Source organism: Leuresthes tenuis, unplaced genomic scaffold (genome assembly GCF_036924035.1).
Source record: "Leuresthes tenuis unplaced genomic scaffold, fLeuTen1.0.hap1 SCAF_1, whole genome shotgun sequence".
Classification (NCBI taxonomy): domain Eukaryota; kingdom Metazoa; phylum Chordata; class Actinopteri; order Atheriniformes; family Atherinopsidae; genus Leuresthes; species Leuresthes tenuis.
In genome coordinates, this window is record NW_027325355.1 from 13323819 (window position 1) to 13350736 (window position 26918).

Below are 26918 nucleotides of genomic sequence, written 5' to 3' on the forward strand. Positions count from 1 at the left end.
AACATGTCACAATCCTTGGCTTGAGGAGGCGTAGAAGAAGAACACAAGTGAGAAGAACATGGCAGAGAACAAAGGTCACCATTTATGCACAGAGGAGAATAGGTATTAATAATATGAGTGAGTCTGATGAGTCGATATATTACACAGAAAGATGTTACACATGAGGGTTTCTTAAACTTTTAATTAAATGCGTATGGTAACATAAACAAATACATACTGCAAATGCTTTTTTTTTCCGAACAGTGCCTGTAACGCCGATGGTTTTAACTTAAATACCTATCGGTAACGCACAAATACGTGGTGTAAATGCTTTTTTTTCCTGTAACGCTGTTGGTAACAAAAAAAAAGAGCCTACCAGGAAAACTCATTGATCGCCTTCTTCATCTTCCTCCTGCGCACTAAAACCATCAAAGTCATCTTCCTCAGTGTCCGAATTGAACAGCCTCAGAACTTCGTCACTCACAGTCTCTCACAGTCTCTCACAATCTCATCTCAGATTGATCGCCTTTAATTTAAAAGCTGCATCATATGCATTTTTTCGTTTGTTTTCCATGTTGAGGGTGAGTACAAATGACCGATTTACAATAATTTAGCAGTGTAAGTGTGTTTGATTTATCGTGCAATTTCACTGGACCACTGTGAACTATTTGTTCATTTTATGAGGCAAAATCTTTTAGGCGGCATTTTAAAAAAAGGAAAAAAAAAACAAATATTAGCTGCATTGTATTATAAAGCCTGGGGAAAAAGTAGCGGCTTATAGTCCGTAATTTATAAATAATTGGAAATACTCAAGACCAGTCCAAGAAAGCCAGAAGATCTCAGCAAAAGCTGATCAAGAAGCATTATGGAAAAAATAGATAAAGTAGACAAAGACCTTAACATTTGATTTATTTAACTGACCAACATTATTTTTAAATGTTCGAATCCCAGCTGGGGCCTTTCAGTGTGGACTTTGCATGTTCTCTGGGTACCTCCCACTATCTAAAAACATTCATGTTAGGTTGATTGGTGACTCTAAATTGTCCCTAGGAGTGAGTGTGAGTGTGAGTGAGCATGGTTTTGTGTCTTGTTGGTCTCTGTGATGGATTGGTGACCCATCCAGTGCGTACCCTTGCCTCTCGCCCAATGACATCTGGGATATGTCGCAGCTCCCCTGTGACCCTAAATTGGATTAAGCGGGTAAAGAAAATGGATGGATGGTTTAGTCTTAAATTGTTCAACTATTTGTCGATTCGAGGAATGAATCCCCTCAACATCTTTACCTCTGAAAGACTCTACTTCACTGCCATACTGTTGTGAAACCAAATCATCAACTGGCATGTTTGAAATTAACATCATCAGATGTTATGGGGCATTTCACATTTTCTCAGCGTTTTGTTCCTCCTCTGTCAATTTTATATCCTAGTAGCATCTTAATCTTAATTTTTACACGGTGCACGTATTTGCAAATTACACAAAATCCTCTTAACGCCACTAATTCTTTTGAATCAAGTCTATCGTAGGCACGTTCTGAAAGTGACCCTCGGTCCACCCCGTAGTGCGGGAAATAAAAAAAGGGATATAGCCTAATGGTGTGGATGGCAAGCTAAAATGGATAAAGAAAAGGGTTTTTGAATGGCAAGTTCATGTTCAAAACCCTGCCCGATGGTTCTCTTGACTAGCCCAAAGTTATTTTGCCATTAATGTCAACATGAACTGCGTCATCATCGGAGCGTGTCGAGTCTCAAATTTCGCTTGCTAGCAAAACGCGCGGCTGATACAGCTGACCCACTCCCTCTCGCCAAAGGCAGACCACGCTGGGTGGTTTGCAACAGAGATGCCTGGACGACCAGCGGCAAGTTTAGACAGTTACAATGTGTACGATTTTTTGTTTTTAAAGGAGCAGTGTGTAATAATTATGGTGATTTATTAACAGAAATGGAATAGAATTCATATAACTATGTTGTTAGTCAACATAGTCAACCTATGTAACGAGTTGTTACGTCTTTATTACTTTTTATTTAAAAAACACAAAGGCTTACCCAGAAGGACACCACTTGCCAGATTGATTACAGTTGCCTAGAATGGACAAAGGGTGGTGAAAGCGCGATTCGCCGCTACTTTGCAGACGATCAGCTGATCTGATTAAACAAACGTAATGTTTCCTCCGTGTCCCTGTTGAAAACTGTTGATTGACGTGAGTTTATGCGCCAAAACTACTAAGTAGCTTTGTTAGCTCAAGAGAAATTAATCGGCGTCATGTTACGGAGATCAGCTGATTTCAGTCAAAGGGTAACGTGATACTAAGAGGCTTTAAAGATAATGTCAGCCAGATACAACGTGTTGCCTGCTAATGCTATCCCTCTATCAGACTAAATACAAACAGCCTTTAGCCGTACGTAGCTAATATTAGCTTTAATTACCACGCCGGTAGGTACCTGGGGTCCACAAAACACTAATATAATGCAGAACAACTAACAGTGACATTCACTGTAAGTTATCTTTTTACAGAATATCTAACCAAATGCAACTTAAAAATGTAAATGTAATTTTTATCTCTAAAAGTAACCTCAGAACTTGAGAAGGTGGTTTCACTCGATGGAGAAGACATCGTGACACATTTGAGTGATGGATGTGTTTGGTAGTGTGTGCTGCGTTCAATGCGGATATCTATCTATCAATCTAGCGAATATCGTTCAAACGCACTCGGAACTTACAGAATCTGACAAACAGCGGAACTTCCACACTGCTCCTTTAAATGTAAATGTTATTCATGCGAAAGAATATTACATTCAGATCAATATACCTTTCTGTTGCTGCTTGTTGGGTCTCAGTTTGTCACAATAAGCTTTCAGTACATTTTTCTTGAGAATGCTGACGAATGTTCTGGGCAGCATCTGTCCAGACAATATATGTGTGTCTGTATAACCGGATCACTTTGATTTCTAGTCCCAGTTTGTTTTCTATTAGCGTGGAACTGATCTGGCTGAGAAGTGATGCAGCAGCCTACAAACCGGTAAAGGTGAAGAATGCGTTCCTTAAAAATAAGTTGGACTCCAAAAAAACTGGGTACATAAAGCAACTACATCCACTGCAGATGAGGGAAAAATATCACAAATGAAATACTTACAATCACTGCTGTGTGAGAAAAAGAACGTATCTGAACCAGCGACCCTACATACACACAAACACAAGCCCCAGTTCAAGCACAGAGAGGCCCGCCACCTAACTGCAAATGTCTGTGTTTCATGACTGTTATGTAAGCTACCTCTGAAACACAGACTGAAACACATGAAACACAGACTGTAACTTTGTCAGATATGTTCCTCTGCAACTCATTTAAAATCGCCTTGACCATACACAGATTTTCACCAATAGATGAACTTTTGTTTTTGGCCATGATCGAAATAACAAAGTAATCACATCCTTATAAGATACAAGACTTTGGGGCTTTTTTTAATTAATTTTTTTAAAAATACATCAGAGTAGTTGTGAAAGTATGGCTAGATTAGGAAACTCATTTCCTCTGTTTAAAGACGCTGGAGAGTGTTTGTAAATTGAAGATTGAGATTGAGTGTCTTCGTAGGACTTGGCTTGACTGCAGTGATGACCGACTTTCCTCCACTTCATTTGCTGACGCCCTCGCATTCGACACACGTTTGTTGCCCCCGCCGTTATGAGAACGCGTGTCAGACGAACTGGTCTGGTTAAACAGAAAGCTGTGCTGTATCTTCGCTCAGAAAAAAAAAAATGAGCTGCAGTTTATTTCCAATAATTCAGCTGAACCGGCCTCCGAATGAATAACCGGTGTGGTTAGGGTGCAATTTTTCCAGGCCAAAATTTTTCCTCCACCTATCATAAAGTCCAGTTATCTTTAACTCAATGGGACACTGATGCTGCCTATGGGAAGACAGACATTAAGAGATTAACCAGGTACCAGGCACCTTCCTTCTACTTATCAATTACCGTGAAAACAGTCGACCCTGTGGAAGCTGTGTGAGACAGAAGTGCAAACGCAGCTTTTCGTCCTGCAAATAAACCAATTAACAGAGCAACGCACATGCACGCTGGTGGGAAAAATGCCAGGGGAGCATTTCAGGCTTAGCTCCTTGAAATCTGATTAAAGAGCAGCTTTTATATGCCCCCCTCCCAGACTATTTTTGAGATCAATGCTAATCCATCAGGAAGCCATCAAAGACCATCCAGAGGCAGATCCACCCTGCTCACCTGACAGCTGGACAGATTAGTGTGTGCCTCTGTGTATAGCATCCCTCCTTCCTGTGAATTTCCTGCTAAGTTACAACATGGACATTCTATCGTTGAGCTTCGGTCAGTGTTGCGTTAAGACTAAAGGAACAACAGCCACGTAGTCGTGTGAATTTAATCACAGAACTATTGCTCTGCAGCTCAACCTGCGTTAATAGTTACTTCTGCAGCTTTGTTAGGGGCAACAAAGAGAAACAAAGCTAATTATATTACAATAACCTGCCACAAACCTGTAAAAACTGGTGTGTTTGTGGTGTACGGTCCGTTATGTAAAAGCAGCTGCTCTGAACGTGTAACGGCTGCTGGTTGATGTGTGGCCCCGAGGCTTTGAAACCCACCACGTCTGTGCAAACAACCATCGCAACATCCTGCTTAAGTGCGATTTTACTTCAAAGCCCAAAAGTGGTTCTGGGGTAATGATTATCAGCTGTGCCAATTGAGGGCAGAGGACACACGCCTGCCCTGTCGCCTGTCTTCACACACAGATACACTTGTGCACACGTCTCTTGATTATCTCCCGACAAGTGCAATCCTTTGTTAAGCAATGGCTGCTGTTAGCCTGTAAATTACAGCCTCTCTGCTCTGTGCAGCCCTTAAATCTGAAGCTTCACGACCGATTCCTCTCTATAATCTTATATTGCTGCATGGCGAGATGATGTGTTTCCCCCATTATGCACTTGTGTACAAGGGACTATTTGTCCTGACGGAGCCGAGTGAAAAAATAGAAGAAAAAAAAGAAAGAAAACAAGCCAGAGGAATGTTCTTAAAAGAATTGAGGACAAAAAAAAAAGTTTTTTTGCACTTTCACAACCTCACAAATAGTTTCTCTCTCCATCTCTTATCTGACCAATGTGAACTCGATTGCAAAAGACCAACCAGAACAGAACACAAATAATGAGAAAAAAGTACAAGTAAAGAAACAAATGTGCAAATGGGGTTTGTTGAGGTTGCAGGAGAAGACGAAGTCCGTGTTATGAAACGGAGCATAATATTTATGGAAATTAGTACAGAATGCTACAAGCCTGTTAGCAAAGAGACTTCTCAGTCTTTTCCCTTTTACTTAAACAGTATTTCAATTCTATCAGTGGTTCTAAAGTTGCCTCTGCTGGAAGCAGAACTAAAAGGTTCCCAACTGAATTCCTTGGACGTAAATGTTATAAGGCCCACATTAGTCTGTCGAAGGTCTCACAGACGACAGTGGAGGCGTTGAATGAGCCGTGCAGTCGCGTGAGTTTCTGTTTGACCAGAAAGACTATGTTACGAATCAGATCTGCGGAAAAGCAAAGCCACTTGCGTTATTTGCAAAGCAAATACGTTTAAAACCACTTCTCAGTTCTGACTGCCAGGTCAATTGGAGTTATCAGATGTGTTGGTAAAGAGATGTCACCAAAAAGTCAATGTGTCACAATGAATCCTTTGTGGAGATGGCAGCCTGTTACAGAAGCGCAACCGTCAGTGCAGAACCTTTATTAATCAAGACATTGTGGTAGAAGAGTCACACCGAAGGTATTCTTCACTAAAAGGCAGATGACATTCTGCAGAGAACGTGCCAAAAGGCTTATGAATGACCATCGGACCATGACAAGCTAAATCTGTTGATTTCAATTAAATGGAGATTTAAGTATTTTCCCACAATTCTCAACAGTGTGTGCGGAAAGGGAAGCCAGACACCAAGCATCACCCTCATTCAAGGGCGCATCATGGTTTTCCCAGCCATGAGGCCTTTGTGACACAAGTGTAGTCATCCTCATCAGTCTATGAGGATCCACTGGGTCCCTCTGCTGCCGGCCACATGCGGTAACCAAGACGATGAGGAACGGTGGGATAACACAGACGCTTATTTTGAGGAGACTCGCAGGAGAATCAGTGCTTTCCACACCTCCACCTAGATTCCCTTCAATGCCATCCCTACAGATTGTCACATATGATGACAGGAGCATCTTGCAGTGGTGGTTATTGTGGAGGATCGTAAGCTGATGAGGAGAAATCCATTGAATTGATGTTAACGTGAGTCAGAAACAACAGATAAATCACCATAAACAAATTCAGATGTCAAAGTTCATAAAAGAATGACTAAATAGCCTATGAAACACCAGTTGAAAACAATATATGACTTTTCTGCATGAAAACATGGGGGAAAACATAACCCAAGCACTACTAAGTCTTCATTGTGCGCCTCCTACAGACAGATGCAAACAACTAAAGACTATAATGCACAATTATGGGAATAATGGTAAAAGAAAGAAAAATAGGATAAATAAAAAAAGGCAGAAATAGCATTTAAAAAGTGATGAAATGGTGACTGGAGTCAAAAACAAAGTGAATGCAGGTCAAAAGTGTGATGTAATATTACACATTACCGTTATTTGGACTTGACAGTGTATCATCAAACAGAAGATTTTCAGCCAGAGAATGGCCGTAAAATCTGATTTTGGCCATAAAAGGCCAGCGAATGTCCACAAGTTTTTGGTTTTTTTTTGGTGCCCGGCAATCAAAATCGTGTTCCACTTTAACGGTGGGACTCATGCTGAGGCCCAGGCATCAGATCAGAGAGCCGACACAGGCAGGAAAAAAACCCAAACAAACTGGAAAAAAATGGGAAGAAGAGGAGAAAATAGAAGGATTAAAAATGCGAGCATAAAGACAAAGTCATGGGTGGATAAAAAGAGGGAAAGAATTCCAGAGATAGACTCCGAGAGCAAAAGGAGGAGGGAAGGAGACATATGGATTTGATTACAAGCTGATGATGTCATGCATGTATGTCAGGTAATCAGCCCCTAGGCTGTGTGTATCTCACCAGCATGTGTGTATCAGACAGCGCTAAGCACACACAGGGAGAGATCAGGCCTCATTCATGATGGCTGCATACAGGCAGCAGAAAACACAAAATCACTCTGAGGTAAGAGGGTGACCGTGTCTCTGACTTAGTCTGGTTCATCTGCACGACGACAGTTTATCTGACCCTTAAAAACATGTGTGAAAACAGACACACATTCTCTCCTTCAAATAAAAAAAAGATATATATACTGCTCTCTGGGATATCTCTCGCTTCCATCTGGTTTGGACATTAATGGTGTATCTGATTCATGCCTCATATCAGGTACCAGGTAGTGTTCACAGAGACACACACACACACACAAACACGCACAAATATTTACTTACATACAAACTTAAACACCAGTGTTTCCTGCTTACATTCACAAAACCTTAGTGTGTAAATATGACAGCAGTTACTGTAAATATTCATCTCTTTAAAGTGTACGTGGGTGTTCAGACTCACTAGATTTACTCATGAATAAGTCAAAGTTTGAAGTAAAGTCAGCAAAAGGTAGGTAGGTAGGTAGGTAGGTAGGTAGGTAGGTAGGTAGGTAGGTAGGTAGGTAGGTAGGTAGGTAGGTAGGTAGGTAGGTAGGTAGATAGTAGATAGATAGATAGATAGATAGATAGATAGATAGATAGATAGATAGATAGATAGATAGATAGATAGATAGATAGATAGATAGATAGGTGGAAATTCAAGAAATTACATATTGTTAGGGGAATATTAAGAGTTAACTATATGATTTACATGCACATTTTTTGTCCTTTGCTTTCCAATTTTCTTCCAAAACTCCAGCCAGCAGCCTCCGTGCCAAAAAATACTGCCGTTCCTCGAATTGGCCATTCGACACAAAACCTAAGAGTTAGTGAAAAAAATTAAACCAAGTTGTATGGAGGACTGAAACTCTTGTAATCCAAATTGAATACAAAAGTATAGAAATGGCTAAACAAGTAAGTTTATATGATAATAAATGCTTCTACAATAAATAACAAAATAATTCATGCTGAAATGATTTCATAGAATTTTTTTGTTTCATATCTTTACCTGCATATATAGGGGGGGGGATATATCCTCGATCTCCAAATAAAACAAATCATAGCAAAAAGCCACTGTTGCAAAAAATGTTAATTATTACAAGATATGTACCAATGAGCCATACGCCACCAGCTGCTCCTTGTTCATAGGTTCCTAGACATAGTTCGGATAGTGTGTAGAGGTATGATTGCCACCTTTCATGAGGGTGACCTGAGTTCAGATCCCCTTGCATGAAAGGTACTACCTCCAGTAGGGGTCCTTAGGAAAGACCCCCTTACCCTACCTGCCTACAATGGTAATGGATAAAAGGGGTGTGACGAGATCTCGTGCCACGAGATCTATTTGTGACCTGTGGGGGCAGTAATGCTCCTTTGCTACGTCTAGCCTGCCAGAACCTAAAGAAGAAGAGGAGGAGAAGGAGGGGAAGCAGCAAGCATCCAGAATGACATAGGAATATACCGGTATTGCCACTTTCAAATCTTTTGTTTGGCAGCATTTTGGGTACCCGGTGGAAATGATAAATGGCAGTAGAGTGACTGATAAAACACGGACAATATGCAAGCATTGTATGAAAATAATGCTGTACGCCGGAGAAATTTAGTTTCACTTTGTGGAAGAAGAAGTTTATTAAAAGCTCATGCTTACATCATGCATGTAAAGAGTGAAAATAAAACATTTCAAAATGCATGTGCAACTCGGTTGAATGAAAGTCTGTTGGTCCAGTCATACATTTTGTCAGGGTAGTTTTCTTAAAATCTCGTCTCGTTCTCGTGAACCCAATATCGTGTCTCGCCACGTCTCGTGAGCTGAGTGTATCATCACATCCCTAGACACCATGCTTTGGACATTTTTGGAGGGATATTGTGGTTGATGTGTACGAATAGATCTGGCGATCTGGCTTTAATTGGTCTATTGCACCGATGTTGTTAGGAAGACCTGCAATAGACTTGCAACTTGTTCTTCAGTTGTATATGGAAACTTGATTGTGTGGACGATAATCCCTTATGCTGTGGAAGAGAGCCAGGATCCCATTGGAAACTTTGCAGTCCACTGTATGGGGGGCATTTGAGCCACGAGGCTACATGGATGCCCTGGCGCAGTGATAGAATCCGTCGAAACATAGGCCTGGTCACAACGTAAGGGGCACTAGTTTCTTTAATCTTGAAATGCTGGCCGCTTCAAACAGCAGATGGAAATTTTCCATTCAAAGCTAATTTTTATCATTAGCACACATTTGGAATTTCCTGACATTCTACCCCCTCAGAATATGTTGAAAGACCGTGCCTTTGGGTTTAATGACTGCAAACCAAATCCCAAACCTCCACATTCTTCTGTGCATCGTCAGAGCTGTAGTCATTCCTTGGCGGTTACACAATGCATCTTCATCTCCCCTACTATTTGTCATTTGGCAGAGGTTTGTCACAGCAAACATGTTTATGTGGCCTGCTCTTGTTGTTTGATCCCCAACATCTGTTTCAAGTGTACAGTACTCAGGGTTCCAAATGTGTCCAGATCCAGAAATAGAATCCAATTTTGGATGACCTAGCTGTTTGTTCCAAGGAAATTGGAAAGAACACAAAACTAGAGTATGTCATAGTTTAGTGCTGGAGCTCCAACAGACATTTGTTGGACTCCAAGTCTGCAGACTGTGCAACAATGTTTTGTTTTTTCTTTTTAATTCCTGAAATCAATCCTGTGGTACGCACGTTAGCGCTACAATGTCCCGGTTCCCACAGCCTCATGGCAAGTCATGAAACGGTGCTTTATAAATATGGGGAAAAGTCTTTCTAAGGAATCAATTTGTCATAATTTCAAGCAGACTGGAGAGGGGACAGTAAGGGACAGTGTTGAGGCTCAGGTCTCTAAAAGAATTCAACCATGTCATTCTGGTTATGCTCCCAACCTCTGGGCTCTGATACGCTGACCTTAACCTGTCATCAACATATGTGACAATTGCCATACTGCAGTTGAAGAAAAGTCTACAACACTAGTCTGTTTTCTGCTATAAAGAACAAGTCGAAGACTCAAAGCTAAATAAAATTTCGAGTGTTTATACAGGCAGCTATCACGCTATCTTTGGCTTCTGCATGCAGACTATGGCTATCCAAACTTTTTCCACAGAGCCTCATTCAATGTCCTCCAGCAACTGTCTCCACCAATAGGTCAAAAACATTATGATTAACTCCAATTTCTTACACAAGCCACTGGACCACTTTTTGGACCTTACCTCCTGAGATATTTGCGGCTTCAGTCTGGCTTCTACCACGACTCAGGGACAATGCTATGTCTGCCATTAACGAACAGACGTTAGGTCACAGTGTGATGCATGCAGTCGATGCATCAGAGCCCACAAAATTAAATTTTTCTTGGAGCATGCTGCTTGGCAAAGATCAGATGTTTCAGTTTTACATTTTTTTAAGGGGGGGTGAAGTCTTAGCTTGCCACCAATCTCAAAAGAGTGTGACAGTGTCTAATCCAATCAGTGTCCAGGGGAAAACCAACAGACACATGCTGACCCTTTTGCTGTTGTATTTATTTTTGATACATCACATGCTTCTGTTTTTACATAACAGCCTTGCTTTAAATGAATCCAGCTAATCTGCCCCCCTCCCCAACTTGGGTGGAAAAGCTCATAATATTTAGCAACAGTTACCTCAGCTATTGTGAAGTCATGACATATTTCATTTAGCAGGCAGGAGACAGACGGACTCTTGCCCTCATTATTCACTGCTGGAATAACTTATAACCTTGACATACTGCCTGAAGCATGTTCTGACAGAGGGTTGAGTGTTTTTACAAACTTCTATATGTGACTAATTTGCTGTCTTACCGAATGTCACATATTGTCACCTTACACCAGCCATAAGCTCCTGATGTTTTACTTCCTCATATATTCCTACACCATGCGGTGTCACAAGTCCTATTGTTCGATAAACAGGGAAATAGTTTTTCACACAATAATAGAGGCAGTGACAGCTGAGCAATAGCCGAACTGACAGATCACAACAAAATTTGCTCCTAGGATGACAACAGGTGACGCATCGTGTTAACCTTTCAAATATGGATTTAGTCACCAGTTACACTCAATAAGAGCAATCTGATAAAGAAAGCACAGTGTGGCATTGTGGTTTGAACAATATACCACTGATAAGGAGCAATGTGCTGGCTTCAGCTGTGATTACACTGTGGTGTGAAAATCCATTGTTTTGTTTGTGGACCCATGAGCCTAAATTGGCCTTTATACTCACAGATAAGAGCTGTGGAGGTGCTGGTAGAGCGTGGAAAAGAGATGCTCTTCATTTTCAGTGTTCACGCTGTTACCAGTCTACCCATTCCTGTTCAGCATTACCCAAATATAATCGAAAAAAAAAAGGCATGTAAGAAGTTTTAAGAGCCTCAGACTGACATAGAGTAGTAGTCGGAGTTGTGGCATCACCACGAACCGTATACTACACAATTAAACAAATTGAGTCCAATGGGCAACAGTGAAAAGGACACTATTTTTCAAAGGGAGGGACATCGAGTGCTCCAAGAGGACACTTTAACACACGTTTTGGCTCACAAGAGGTCACATCAACTTGTCTAAAATACAAGTTGATGGTTTAGAAGAGACTATTGCTGTTATAAGCTCAGTTTGACTGGACAAAAGAAGTCTCAGTACAAATCAGGTTCTAAAGATACTTCTAAAGCTGCTGTAATTGATGATACATCATTGAATCACTAATAAAAAACAATTTAATTGGTGAAGAAGCTCATTAAAATCACCATTACTGAGAGTTAAAGGAATAAATGACTCAACAGAGCTTGGAGTCTTGGTCAGCCTGGCTACAGCGCTGAAAAGAAAATGTGATTGTTCTTATTGTCTTCTATCAATGATGAATAATAAGAAGTTCTAGCTTTACAAAGGGTTTTCTTATATGTTATTAAACCATCTTTCCGGACAAATTAAGATTTTTCTAAATTAGATGAAGGTCATTTTCTTTACCAACTTTCTTGCAGTCTGCTTTAAAGCACACAGCTGTGAATTATACCAAGGAGCCAACCTCTTCTGACTGATTCAGAGGGGAAACATTATCCAATGTTGCATGCATTGAAATAGTAGTGCTGTCAATGAGAGAGTCAAGTTCTGCAGGAGTGAAGTTTAAGTATATGTCCTTTGTTGTTGCACATGTTGAAAAGGATGATAAATTTGGTTACAGCATTCTGATAGACACCTACTAAAGATAAATTTCGGCAGACGCTGTGTAGTAACGTAAATTTAAAAGTTATCCGAAAATGGTCAGATAAGACAGAGTTATGAGGGAACACTGTTAACTGTTCACTCTCAATGCCATAAGTCAGCACAAGATAAAAAGTATGATTAAGGCAGTGAGCAGGTCTGTGAACACTGAGAAAATCCAATAGAGTCTAAAGATAAAAACTCTGAGAATTCAGACAGAAACTCAGAATAAGGGCCAGGTGGACGATGCACAGCAACAAGGACAAACTTGAGAGTCAGAGATTTAAAAAAAGCTAAAACTAATCTTGAGTCTAGGACTGATAAGTAACCCTGATCTGACGATTGCTGCCACTCCTCCTCCTCCTCCTCTGTCCGTGTTTTGAAGAATGTGAACATTTATATAGCTAGAGGGAGTTGATTCATTAATACTAACATGATCCTTAATATTCAACAAACCACATTTAATAGTTTTATATTTTTGTTAATTTTTTTCCGTCTTTATATTTTTCAAAGTTTACCTGGATTTTTTCCTCTTGTGTTTATTAATTTATCTAATTAAGGTGGTCTGGGAGCAGACACAGTCATTATGGGGTTTTGGTAGGGTAGCAGCAGGTGGGGAGCTGCAGAGAAGTGTGAAAGACAACAGCTCTGCATGTTTTTAGATTAATAAATAAATTCGGCCATATATCTAGTGGAAAGATGAGACCTAATCAGACCAGGTTTTCCCCAGAAAGATTTCCAATTATCTGTGTATCCGATGTTTGCTGGACCCCACCTGGACAGCCAGCGGTTAAAGGATGATACTGTATGTCGTCACTGGTCAGATTTGGCAGGGGTCCAGAGAAAACAACAGGGAGTCCGACATTGTTTTAGCAAACATTGTTTTAGAAGCCTGGGGTCATGGCTTCTCAGGGCAAGCTGGGGACCAGCTAACAGGATTACCTACACTAGGTGGCTCCACACTGGGACCTTGCTAGCTATCGGGTGGTTTCAATGGTGCTGAGCTGAGATTCCAATTCGGAAAACCTTGCCTCCGAAAGTGCAAAAAGACTACATTTGGTACATAGACCATTTTCGCTAAAGAGGGCGGAGGAGTAACTAAACATCCGACACAAGAAAAGACAGGAGATGGAGGGAGAGAGCTGGTTGCCATGCTAAATGTGTCAGAGCACCAAAGATCTACATGAATGGGTGCTGGAATAAAACAAATACTGTGTGATGGGGTTTACAATGCAGGTGTGTCAGTTATAAGAAGAAATTCAGCGGTATTTAAGAATCTGAGCCAATCAAGAAGGTTACAGGAAGTGATGCACTATGTCTTACTGGGAAATATCAGCACGTAGCAGCAGTTTTTATTCATTCAGTTTATTTCTCTAGCGCCAAATTACAACAAACGTCATTTCAAGGCAACAGTATCTAGAAGGTAGATATGACACAAATTCCATGAAAAAAATGAGTCTACCTCACTCTTTGCCAACTTGAGCCAATTAGCTGATCAGTCACAGCAGTCTGACTCTTTCCCAGAGGGGGTTGTTTTGAAATACAGTCAGAGCTTCCGTCTTTTAAGCAGAAGACAGCAAAAAAAAAGGGGAACACGCCGGAGTTCTTAAAGGGGAATTCCGGCATTTTTAAACCTAGACCTGAAGTAGTAGGTGAAATAAAGGCAGATTCTGTCTTATTTAGAGGTTGCATCATCTATGCCCCCATTCACTACGTTATATGGATCTCGAGGAATCTAAATATCTTCCGAAGGACGCCGTCTTTCACCAAACTTTTCTCAGTGAGTAGATGAACATATTTCATGCCAGAAATTAGGTCTAGGTTTAAAAATACCAGAGTTCCCCTTTAAACATCGATGCATAGAAACATTTTCTAGACTCTTCCCTAAAGTAGCGATGACCCTCTTAATGAGCGTAATGAATGGGTTTGACTGTGTTCGATCAAACTTTTCAGCAAGTATGCTCTACAAAATGCTTCCAATCAATGAATAATTCCATAAAATACAAATTGAAAAAAGCTTTTAGCTTTTGTAAAGCAAAAAAAAAACTTGAGGCTAAACAGACACTGTTAAAAAGTGGCTAGTAGCAACTGTATTGCCAGCGATCCCCGTTCAATAAAACTGAAATCTAAAGAGACCTTTAAGGCGAGGGCAGTGCATACATTTTTCCCATGTGAAGGATCAGTGTTACACATCTTGTCTTGTGCCACTGCTCTGGTCTCGGTGACCAGTCCTCATCCAAGGCTCGCTTACTATTTCTTTTTCTGCCTCCTTGGCTCAATTTGACAAGAACCAAAAAGGAAAGACTGTAACTCAAACCTCTCATCTCGCTTCACCTACGGCCCTGCCTCTGGAGCACTGACAAGTCAGGCAGATATTTCACACGTTACATACGTCAAGAAATACCTCTCCCTCTCCTTTACCTCGACCCTTCAGCTAAACATTTTCCCACTCAGACATGAGCGCACCACACGGCCACACTTGCAAGCGAGCACACCCCCTTCTTGTGAGCTGCTGCAATGCAAAGCCCCATATAAGGGCATGCTGATGATGTAATGGTCCACAGGCAGGGAGCACATCCCTTATTGTTTGGACTGACTGCAGGAATGCCCACATTACAGCTTCTCAGAGTGAGAGGAAGAGTTGAGGGTCGGCTGTTGCACGGCGAGATAATGAGCTTATAGCAGCAAAGCCTGGAAAACAAACAGGTAGGAACATTAAACTTTGTATTCAGGAGAAGAAGAGAAATAAAAAGAGAAGAAACTTCTGAAACTTTTAAGGACAGCTGTTAATCTCTTGACAGGTTTGGACACAGCCGGTTTTTCAGGGTAACGTTATTTCACGCTGATGTGAATCTTGTCACACCGTATTGTAAAATTTCAGCTTTCTCCCCAGCTTTAGAGGGACATCGTTTCGTGTGGCTCCTGTTTGAAATGCTTGAGAATCAACTCTTTGAAACAAATGAGAATACTTTTTGTGAATAAATCTGACTGTTTTAGGGTTCAATGTCACATTCAAAGTGTTTCAAATTCACGGAGGAATCTACAAACATTAGTTCATCGGAAATCAAAACTAGCAGCTGTTTTGGCACGAGGAAAGGTCGGACTCGGAAGCCGCAGTGGGGCAAACTTGGATAAAGATGTTAACCTTTTACACTGTGAGGAGACTCACATCGATCAGAGCAAATTGTTGTCTAGCAAGTCCCATGACGGATCATATCAAGTCACTGTTCAGGAGTTTGTCATAGTGGCATAAGTTAGCTGTATTTCATGTGGAAATACAGCTGGAAATGTGGAACTTCTAAAGAAAAATAGGCCTATATTGTATTGCAGCTGTAAAGTGACCTCGCTCCTCTTTGGTTTTGATCAAACTACACCACGTCGTATTAATGGACTTTTTAACGGCAAAAAAAACAAAACAAACAACACGGATTAAAGCACAAATTCAAGTCCACTGTTTAAACGTTTCCAGCACCTTATGGTTGAGGGGGATTTGAATTTTCCAAATGAGCCGTAAAGACAGAAAACTGTATGAAGGGTTGTGTAAACGCTAGAATTGCTGTTTTACTTCTTTGTTACGTCGCATCATTTATCAATGTGCTTTAAAAAGCCAAAACGACATCGTGTGTGCTTTTAAAAGAGAAGGAAGGTTGACCTTTAAGAGAGTGTCACAGATTCTGAGATTTGCTGAAAGTGTAATGCAAACACAGCATTTTCAAAGGCATTTCATGTAATGTAACTCATGCTAATACAAGAACCTTTCTGTTTAAAACTGCGTCGGTGTTTTAAGGAGAGAAAGAATTAGTTATGGTGCTTGAATACTAAATGTAACTTGTCACATTTATGTCACATATTTCCATTCAGTGAATGCAGCATTGTGGAAAAGATAGAAGGATTTATTTTATTAACACGCCGCTTCTTTATCCGTTCACCCACCGCAAGATGCTCAGTAAATACCAAAGCAGTATATTTCACACGTTTTGATTGCACTCTGGGGGCATATTACTTAGGACTTTAAATACAGCCTTTCCGCAGCATCAATCAGCGTCCTCCCCAGCTCTGTCCTTCACGAGGACTTTGAGCCCCACTGTCCACAAGCCTCTGGTCCATCCGTACATAAATGACCTAATCACTTGTGGTGAGGAAATGGCGCGGCAGCCCTGGCATATGGAACACGTAGAGCAGTTTGAGCGGCGGGTGAGCCACAGTTTCCAGCCTCTGGAGTCACTTAAAAAAGGGGGGGAAGCCCTTAGTAAAGAGTTGTAACGTATGCTGGAGTGACTGCTCCCAGCCTCCTAACTGGATGTTTCCTTTTCACTGCTTTTTTTTTTTTTTTTTTAAACGTTAATTATATTATCGTACATTCGAGGGAAAGGAGAAATTCTACCAGCAACAAAGCCAGAAACAACTCAAGAAGCCACCTAAAAACACGGGCATCCGTTTGGAGAGAGCTGGAAACGGCTACAGAGCGGGGGGGAAGGAGCGCTGTGGTAGTGAGAGCAGCTTTATGTGTCAAAGTTACAGAGTATTACTTCAGAATGAGAGCTGTGCATTAAATAGAGCATGATCACACACAGTAACTACTTCAAATATTTATTGCATCTCATTCAGCTGCATTAGTTGAGGGTCAGCGGTGGGATATTTCTTTTTTTTCCCCCCACAAACAGCCACTCTGCATGTTGTCTCCCCAGCTATGGACCACGCAAAGTTTGTTCTGAATCTCACGGCAACAAGGATCGCATGTGTGGATCCGCTGGCCAAATGCATTCTGTGTTGCTGTGATGAGAAAACGTCAAAGAACACCGTCTCACGAGGGGCTGAAGGGGATTCAGCGTCACTGTGGGCAGTTCGCAGGATTAATACCCAGTTTTTGAAGGAAAAAAAAAACACAAGATCAGCAGAGTTCTCCAGTCCCACTTGGGAACAAAGTGCATTTCTCTTTCTATTTCGGCCGATGACATCACTAGAAAAACAGCAGGGACTGAGATAAGAGATAGAGTAAACAGTGATTACAGGCAAGTTTGCAAGAGAGTAAACAGTTTTGCTTAGCAACTCGGCGTTTCTGCGTACACTATTCGACGCGTGCTGGTCCTTGGCTCACACTTGTGGGTCCTTGATTTGTTTTTTTCGATCTGTAACGCTGACAAAACTCAAGCCAAGACAAAAAAAAAGAAGAATCCGAGCATCGGGAGCGCTTTATGGACCTTTAAGGCTCGGTTTACAGGAACAAATGCCGGAATAGGAGCCGCGACAGAAGGAGCATTAAGACATTGGCTATGAATAAACATAATTCACACAAAGTGTTTGTGTCATCATAAGCGTTAAAGCAAGCCTTAAAAAGAACATTTTTATTACAGAATTGATCATGTTTCGAATGAACAGACACCATCTAAAACGGAAAACTAAGGAAAACTTCCCAAATACCTGAAAAGTGGCCTCTCAATCCACACTCGTGAATTCTTCACTGTCGCTGTTCACAGTGATGACAAAAATCTGATATTCTACGTCAGCGATCTGTCCAATGATAACACGCAGATGAAGTTAAACATCCCCTCATTGGCTGCTACTGATAAAAGCTGAGCTGAGACGCTCCGCTGCTCGGAGCTGACCCACCCTACTGTAGCGCACTTACATCATGGCCCACAGCCCCCCCGCCTCTCCGTGTGCGTGTGGAATTAGTGATCCCTGAGAGTTTGTGTGTGGTTAGAGGGGGGGGGGGATTTCTGTGTTCACTCTGTGGGACTGTAATTGCATTTGGGAGCAGGGGGAATTCCTTTAAATGTATAAGAGAGCGAGGAGGGGGGAAAAACAGAGGGTGTAGGTAGTGGTGGTTTTGGTAAGGGTGTGGGGGGGGGGGCTGGTAGTTGAGGAACCCCTCAATTAAAGGATTGTTCCATGCCAGTGGGCCATCTGTGTGGAAATGCCTGGCAGCTGCTTCCCCCTGGGGATGAAGACGCTTTAGCCTAAAGACGTTTTTCACAGTGTCATGTGACTCCCACATGCAGCGCTTCAGTGAAACGGAATTAGCTCATGGACCGTGCTGCTTCCATCCGGTTTGCACTGAAAACACTCGTGTTTGTTTTTGCCGGCGGCCTCGGAACTCTCGACGCCCTCATTCATTCTCAACAGCGTTATTTGCGCTTTGACTTCAGAGGTCAGAGGTCAAACCAGCGGATGACATCCTTGCTCAGAAACAGCTTAATTTTGTTGGTTTTAAGCCACCTTGCGCGGTCCGACGAGCTTTTTTTGGTCGCGTGTTAGTTTCTCAGGTTATTTCACACACCAGTTCTCCTGCAACACCCCTGAACCGCCGCGGAAACTTTCCAGAATTCACCGTTTGCTGCTCAAGGACGGGTATTTAGAGCCATGACTCGGGTTTCTAAACCATATGAAAATGAGCTGGCATAAAGGGGGAAAAAAAAAGAAAAAAGAAAAACCCACAGGTATTTCAGACTGTGACCCTTTTTTATGATGTGTTAAATTTTCCATGACATAAAAACTTTAATCCTCCTTAAAAATGCAGGGAAAATGAGAGTGTTTATGAAGTGTCAGTGCTTGGAGAAGTGGGCCTTATGGGTAATGACAGTGTTTCTTTCATAGGCCAATAAAGACAACGGGCGCTTAAGGTTTACCAGAGATTTGCATTTGAGTTGCTTCAGATTTAAGTGGAATCAGCTGCATGAAAAATGAAGAATTTTTCCCTTTGAAATGCTCGTTCTCCATCAAATGTATTGAGCATCGTGTCTTTGCCTTCTTCCCTGTCTTCGCAGGTTGAAGCTGTTAATCGATCAGGAGAAGGCCTACCAAGAACGAAAAGAGCAAGAGAACACCAAAAAGATTGCGAGTCTGAAGGACGAGCTGACGAAACTCAAGTCCTTTGCGTTGATGGTCGTGGACGAACAGCAGCGTCTCACCGAGCAGCTGAGTCAGCAGACAGCCAAGGTCCAAGAATTGAGCGTCAGTTCCGCACAAGCTCAGGAGGAGTTGGGCTCGGCTAATGCTCGTCTGCAGGAAGAGGAGCAAAAGGTCTTTCGCTTGGAGGCTGAGCTGTGCGACCAGGCTGGTCGATATCACCAGGAACAAGAGGCCATGACTGCCAAACTGACCAGTGAGGATGCCCAAAACAGGCACCTGCGCCAGAAGCTGTCGGCACTCAGCAGGCAACTGGATGAGCTGGAGGAGACCAACAAGACCCTGCGCAGAGCTGACGAAGAGCTCCAGGAGCTGCGGGACAAAATCGGCCGCGGCGAGTGCGGAAACTCCAGCCTCATGTCGGAGCTGGAGGAGTTACGAAAGCGGGTGCTTGAAATGGAGGGAAAGGATGAAGAGCTGATCAGGATGGAGGACCACTGCAGGGACCTCAACAAAAAACTGGAGAAGGAGGCCAACCAAAGCAGGTGCTTGAAAGCTGAAGTCGACAAACTGAATCACCGAATTATGGAACTGGAAAAGCTAGAAGATGCATTCAGCAAGAGCAAACAAGAGTGCGGCTCACTCAAGAGTAACATGGAGAAGGAGAGGATGGTGTCAAAGGTCCTGAGCAGCGAGCTGGAGGTGTTGAAAGTCAGGGTCAAAGAGCTGGAGGCTGCTGAAAGCCATTTGGGAAAGACGGAGATGACGCTGAAAGAAGACCTGACCAAGCTGAAGACTCTGACAGTCATGCTGGTGGACGAGAGGAAGGCAATGGCAGACAAGCTCAAGCAAATGGAGAACAAGGTGCAGAACAGCACCGGCAAACTTCAAGCCGAACAGGACAAAGTGACGTCGGTCACAGAGAAGCTGATCGAGGAAAGCAAGAAAGCGCTGAGATCAAAGGCGGAGCTGGAGGATAAAATGTGCAGTGCCACGAAGGAAAGGGACGACTTAAGGGCTAAGCTGAGAGCGGAGCAGGAGAGGAGTAACGACTTGGAGTCCAAGATCAGCATGATGAAGAAAAGGCTGCAGTCGCTGGAGACAATCGAGAGAGAACACCTCAGAAACAAAGCCAAAGAGGAGCACATTAAAGCACCTCTGGCTAACCGCTTCCAGCAGGAAGACAACAAAGTAAAGGATTTGACACAGGAGGTCGAACGCCTCCGACGCAAATTAAAGGACATGAAGGTGGCAGAAGGGGATCTATCGAAGACAGAGGAGTTTGAATCACTGGAGAAAAGATTGGCCAACGAACGGGAGAAAGCCAAAGCCTTGACGGAGGAGCTGGAAATATCGAGGAGAGAGCTTTCCAAGTACCAGCTGGCTGAGAAGAAAGAGTGCAACCAAGAGCACGTTCTGTATAAAAGACTGAAGGAGGAGGAAGCCAAGTCGAGTCATTTGAGCCGAGAGGTGGCAGCTCTGAAGGAGAAGATTCACGAATACATGGGAACCGAGGACTCGATTTGCCGCATGAAGACTGACCACTCGAGCCTGCAAAGGAAACTAACCCAGCAGGAGGTCAGGAACAAAGAGCTGGCCAGAGAAATGGAGACGCTCACGCGGGAGCTCGAGCGATACAGACGATTCAGCAAAAGCCTTCGCCCGGGCATGAACGGAAGGCGCTTTTCAGACCTGCACGTGTCGTCCAAGGAGGTTCAGACAGAGCCGGTGGAGCTGGCGTCCCACACCTGCAAGACGGCGGCGCCCCTGGAATGCGCCGTGGTGAACGGGAAGCTGTACGACGAGAGCGAGGCCGAAGACAACGGCAACTACAGCAACGAGCTGCAGCTGGCCAAGCGCAGCCCCGCGCTCATCAACAGCGTGAACAACCTCAACAACAACCTGCGGCGAGCGCGCGGCCCGTTCCTCAAAAGCAAAGAGGCGCCGCACCAGGCCAACGGCAAGATGCAGCTGCGGCAGAACGGCACTCACGTCCAGCCCGGAGACGTCGTGCTGACCCACAGTCCCGGGCAGCCGCTGCACATTAAGGTGACCCCTGACCACGGACACAACACGGCCACGCTGGAGATCACCAGTCCCACGGCGGAGAGCGCCCAGTCGTTTACCAGCACCGCCGTCATACCCACAAGTGGAGGTCCGCCCAAGCAGAGAATCACCATCATCCAGAATGCTTCCATATCCCCTACCGCCAAATCCATTTCCCCAACGGCTAAATCTAAGTGTTCCTCCGTGTCAGATGAGCCGTGCTCGCCAGACGGGGCCCTGTCCCCTTTCACCGTGGCTTCTTACTCCAGAGCAATGACCCCAGACTCTTGTGGCTCTGTAACGCCAGACCGAGCCATGTCCCCGATTCAAATTGTATCAGTGATGACGGGCACCCCCGAACGCTCCATTTCCGCAGAGCCGGTGGAGGTCGTCGGGGGCCACGCCGTCTTCCGCGTGACCCCGGAAAGGCAGAGCAGCTGGCAGGTCCAGAGGTCCAACAGCTCGGGGCCCAACGTCATCACCACGGAGGACAACAAAATCCACATCCACTTAGGGAGCCCGTTCATTCAAAGCATCGGCGCGCCGTCGCAAACGCTCAGCCCGTGCGGCGCCCCCGGACTCCAGGAGCAAAGGACTCAGGTGGTCGCAAACTGCAGCGCTCCTGCGTCCAAAGGCAACAGCAAAATCACAAGTAGCATCACGATTAAGCCCACCTCCACCCCAGTCCAGCGGCCATCGCAAATGACAGTAAGTAACGCCTGTGACTGACCCCGATAACCCCCTCCTCCATCCCATCCTCTGTTCTGAATCCAATCAGAATCCAATCCAATCCAAGACCTTAGTCCCAACTCCACGCTGTGGCTCCCGTCTGTTTCACTTCATTTACGAGCTTAAACCATTGAATGTTTTACTTTTTATGTCGGTTGGTGTGCTTGGTGCCGTGTGATGGATTTAGAAACTGTCTGCATGAAAAAAAAAGAAGAAAAAAAACCCCCCAAGAGCACTAGAATTGTTGATTTGATCTTGACGTAACGCCACATTCTAACTTATGTGCACTTACTGTATTGTACTCAGTGGCACAGTGTAGTGCCGTGTAGTCCACACTCTTCAGACTGATGTACCGTACCAGTTTTATACTTCATATACCACGTACTGCATTACAATTAAGTTGTTGAATTTTCAGAGAATTAAAGTGTGCAAAAAAAAAAAAAAAGTGTTATGTTTTAGTTTTGTCATCAATGCTTGCTCATTTTCATTTGTTCACTAAATCTAGCATGTTTGGAATGTGTCACATTTAAAAAAAAAAAACAATCTGAAGGAAAAAACATTCATTAGATTGAAATCAACCGTTTGACTGACTTTTTGCTGCATGTTTCATGATTTCAATCCAATGTGTATTCAAAGGATCCTCTATGATTCTCACACGTGTTCGCTGGTTTGAGCTAAAAACGTAGGCTGACGTCATAGCTTCTTCCTCCATCCAGAGCACAGAAACCCAGTGACCGGCAACTCAAAAGCAACGTGAACTCTGGAGTTGTAGATTACTAAATGGAGAAGCTCTGCTTCGAAACCTTTAAACCACCGAGCGGTGGATCATAAAGCTCGTGCTTTCCCTTAAAACAAAGCACACCACTTGCACTGTGAACGGAAAACAGAGGTCCACTGCTCCACAAGGTGCGACTTCATTCCTCGCATCTGTGGCTCAGAAACACGTGAATTAGAAGTGGAATCAGCCGTCAGAAATTAAAGCCTTACAATCGAACCTTTTAGTGCTGGCAAATCTAAAGCAAATCTGCTTTTTGGTCAAACTCGTGAGCCCTGAAACTCAATCACGCACCCCTGGTAACATAAACACTGAAAGGGTCCCAGCGCATTTGGTGACAGTTTGACCGAACTGCAGAAGCCTCGCCGAGCCTGTTGTTCACTGAAAACTAACTCGAACCCTCTGTTTGATGTAGCTTCATCCCGTGAATCGTGTCTCGCGAAATGAGTCACCCGCGCGCGATTTACAGACGCTAATTCACGTGTGCGGGCGCGCGCGCGCGGGCGTTCCTCTGAGGTGTTCACAGTGGAAATGTTACCTAATCCACGCAGTTCATTTCAAACAAAAGGTCAGAGCAAGACAAAGAGGGAACGGAGAATGAGCGCACGTGGGAGTGGAAACGACACTAATCTGCGTCTCGATGCAAAATAACCTTTAAGAGCTTTTCGTGCAGCACTGTTCTCTATATTTGCGCGAAAGCAAGAATCTTAAGTCATAAAAGGGAGAAAAGCAGCTTTCAAATGGGGCCTTTCTGCAAATACGGACACACTGGACACTTATTACAGATTAACGAAAGAGTACATGGGGAAAAAATATGGTAAATATGCAGCAAGTCACATACAAGAACGATTATATAAAGCGTTTCCAGATCCTTATACCGCTCTATTTGTCTAAAAATCAAGAATAAGGTGCAAGAACTCCAACTGCACTAAAAATAAAAAATGAAAAAAACATATTATGGGGTGATGATGATTAAATGAAGCATTACATCGAACGAGCGAGATGAGATGCAGCTGTGGAAACCAGATCCAAAACCGTCTGGGTGCGATGGAGTGATGCACGGGCTAAACAAGATGCTATTCATTAGAGCGCCACTTGAGAAAGCATCCAGCAGCTGGAATCGCTGTCTGCGACCTCAATTACCCCCTGACTCACTTAAGACTGATCTGATTCATGAAGTGAACTCATCTGGTTCAGACGAGTAAAGACAAATCAGACGCACTGTGTCCCTGCCAGACTGATAAATTGAGAACGATGCGGCTTTCTGGAAGGTGAAGCCCATAGCGGGGCTTATTTCTATTGCTAAGACTTACACTGTGAAAAAAAAAGACCCAAAACGTTGCTATTAAGAAATACTAAACGTCAGCTGCTGATGGGACTCCATAGGCTACTGGTAACCAAGGAGACAAGTTGTATATCCCACTCCAGACAGGAGCAGATATTCACATTTTAGCCCGAGGCGCCGACAACTGCAGCAGAAAATTTGCTCACCTTGACCGACAGGCTCAATAAAAAACTTAAGAAGAATAAATAGTGGCGTTCACGCTGTGTGAGAGTAAAGACGGCGTCAGAGGAGCCTCTCTCCCACTGCAAGACAAGCACCAAAACAAAGCCCGTGTTTGGTTGCTAGGGCAACAGCTGCGCCGGTGCTGCAGAGCAAGGGGCAGAGGAAGTGCTCCCGCTGCCCCGCCGATATTTGAGAGAACAAAGCTGCACATTAAAGTCTCTCTCGGTGTAAAATCAACAACGCTCCCATGACGTAGAGCCATTCGGATTTTCTGGCCCATTAGCCGCGATGAGTCTCTGCTTGTTCTGTAATTTATACCCCATATGAATGCTGAAGGGTGCACTCCGCTGCACTTTTTTTTTTTCCTTTTTCAATTCTCTGGACTTCACGGCACACACGATCACATATAATTGCTTTTCCTCAGGTCAAATGGAGAGGTTTTTATTTTTTTTATTTTGGGAATATTTTCAGCCCGCGTGATGAAACTCGTGGAAATACTGGGGAGTTTCAGTTTCACTCAGCTGCGGGTTTTAGACCAGATCGATGACAAATTCTGTCGAGGAGCATTAGCTCGCCTGCCGAAAACTGAAAGGAAGACATTTGGATGCCTCAGATGGGCTATTTCAGGTGGTGTACAGGGGAAACTAGTCGGCACCATTTGCACTTACCTGCGTGGAGAGGAAAAGGAAGAAGCTGTGACAGTGTGATTAAGAAGAAATGATGTTATTGGCTCATTCCCTGCTGACTGCTGTCATGTTGTAATTTAGTGTCTGGAGCACAGAAAGTACTGTATGAGTTTAAAATGGAGCACAAAACTCCATTCAGACAGCATCACCGGTTACACCAAAATAATTTGGATAATTGCTCACTTCTGCCAGCAATTATCCAACAGCTGATGCATTCATCAGCTGTTTAGATGAAAGTCTTTATGAAATGCATCCTTGTCATGAACTACCAAGAATCAAATCGAGCATGCCGTTGCTGAATGAGGAATACCTGTGGCTACGCTTGTGGGTTCGTGGCTGGGGTTTCACATAACTTCGCAAACATCTTATCAGGGCGACTGTAAACAGGATATGGCTTTTAGTACAAGGGGCAATCCCAAAGTGATGCGCCTCAGCATCCCGGCGCGTGGCGGCGCACGTAAACGCGCCGATTTAAAAGTGATTGCGCAGCGAGTGGAGCAGTGAGTTATTTAAGAAAACGAGAAAAAAAGTGACGTTGCTCGTAAGAGTTCCTTGTTTCACTCGAGGTTTGTTGCCGCAGAAGCATTCAAGCACTGGTTTCTAGGCAAAGCAGTCACGCTGGTGGTGAGGTTTGGACGGACTGGGATAACTCCCAAGATGGCTAAACTTCCGTTTGGAGTCTTCTATGTCATGAAGAAGATGAATAACTTCAAAGAACGACAATGCAATATGACCACTGACAACTTACTGAGGGTTTTATTCATTCTAATAGATTTTTTTCTACGGAAATAACTTTTTTCTTTGAAAATTGAGCATTTCCACTGCGGCTACCATGTCAGATATCTTCTTTTCACTAAAAACACAAGGGAAATTGAATATTTTGCTAAATATTATAATAAATATTAAAAAAACTATTCTAATTCATAAGCAGTAACATATTTCAGTTACACTGTAAGAGGAGCAGTGAGGAAGAAAAGGCTTATCGCCATAAAATAATATTTGATGCCATCTAGTGGTCATTGTGCGTACTGCAACATATCTCAAATGAACAACTTGAACAACTTGTTTTGTGCAAACCTTTTGTGAGTGTTTCTCTGCTGCCTGTTCCTTTACAACCCCACTTCTCCATCATTTTCTTCACGTTCTCTAAAGTCACTCTTTGAGTGTTTAAAACTGCTGCATTCTTCATTCAGACTCTTCTCACTGTCCCACAGATACCACTTGAAGCATTCCGACGTCCAGGACCGACAAGGATCCCCAAACCAAAGGGTTACAGCTCCCCAAAAGGCCCCAACAACACAGTGACGAGCAAGTGTCAGCCGCCGCAGACTCACGCAACCGCTGGGAGAGAGCAGCCAGCACACATGCCTGCATCACACAACAACAACCCAAATCTAATCAACCGGAGACTGTGACATCAGTGAATCTCCTTTGGCAGAGGCTCAACTTGGGGTGTACTCAAACGAAAAACATCCCCAACGTTGATTCAAATATTAAAACAGAACATCTTGCATTCTAACGGAAGAGATTTTCTCTGCGTTTGCCATGAACACTACCTGTTCCGCTTTCATCAGCAAACTGTAGCTGTTTTCTGTGTCAGTATCTTGCTCAGTGTCCACACTGTATGAAAACATTTTAGAAAGTAGTTCAAATATAGATTCATTGAATAATCCATTGAGATCCAATAATCTGCTGTCACAGATTTGTGTGAAGATGACACTTTAACCAACATAAATGAAACAGAATCAATAGAATGCTAAAAGCAAGGTGTTACATGGTCGTGTTGTTGAATAAAATGTATGTAAATTTGAGTATCTGTGTTCATCTGTTATGACAGCAATCTGTTGTGAGATACAGATAATGAAGCAACTATTTATCCATCTCTTGGGACGGGACACATGAAGATTTTTTTGAAACAGTGGCAATAATGTACATAAGTGTATAAGTGGTGAATTGTAATGCAGCTGCATCATAGAGGTTATCTCTAAAAAATGTCACACGTTTTA

At 43.2% G+C, this 26918-nt stretch overlaps 1 protein-coding gene across 3 annotated transcripts in view; it reads left to right on the forward strand.

Moving 5' to 3' along the window:
• The window catches only part of filip1l (filamin A interacting protein 1-like), an 85468-nt gene extending 58550 nt beyond the window's left edge, over positions 1-26918 (forward strand). For 2 of the 3 annotated variants that reach the window (XM_072379193.1, XM_072379202.1), the window contains exons 5-6: positions 19088-21923; positions 26127-26918. In XM_072379193.1, coding sequence (XP_072235294.1) covers positions 19088-21923; positions 26127-26327 — 3037 coding nt within the window. In that variant the 3' untranslated portion in view covers positions 26328-26918. Of the gene's footprint in view, positions 1-14847; positions 15027-19087; positions 21924-26126 lie in introns of those variants that run through there. The other variant, XM_072379211.1, reaches the window with a different exon arrangement.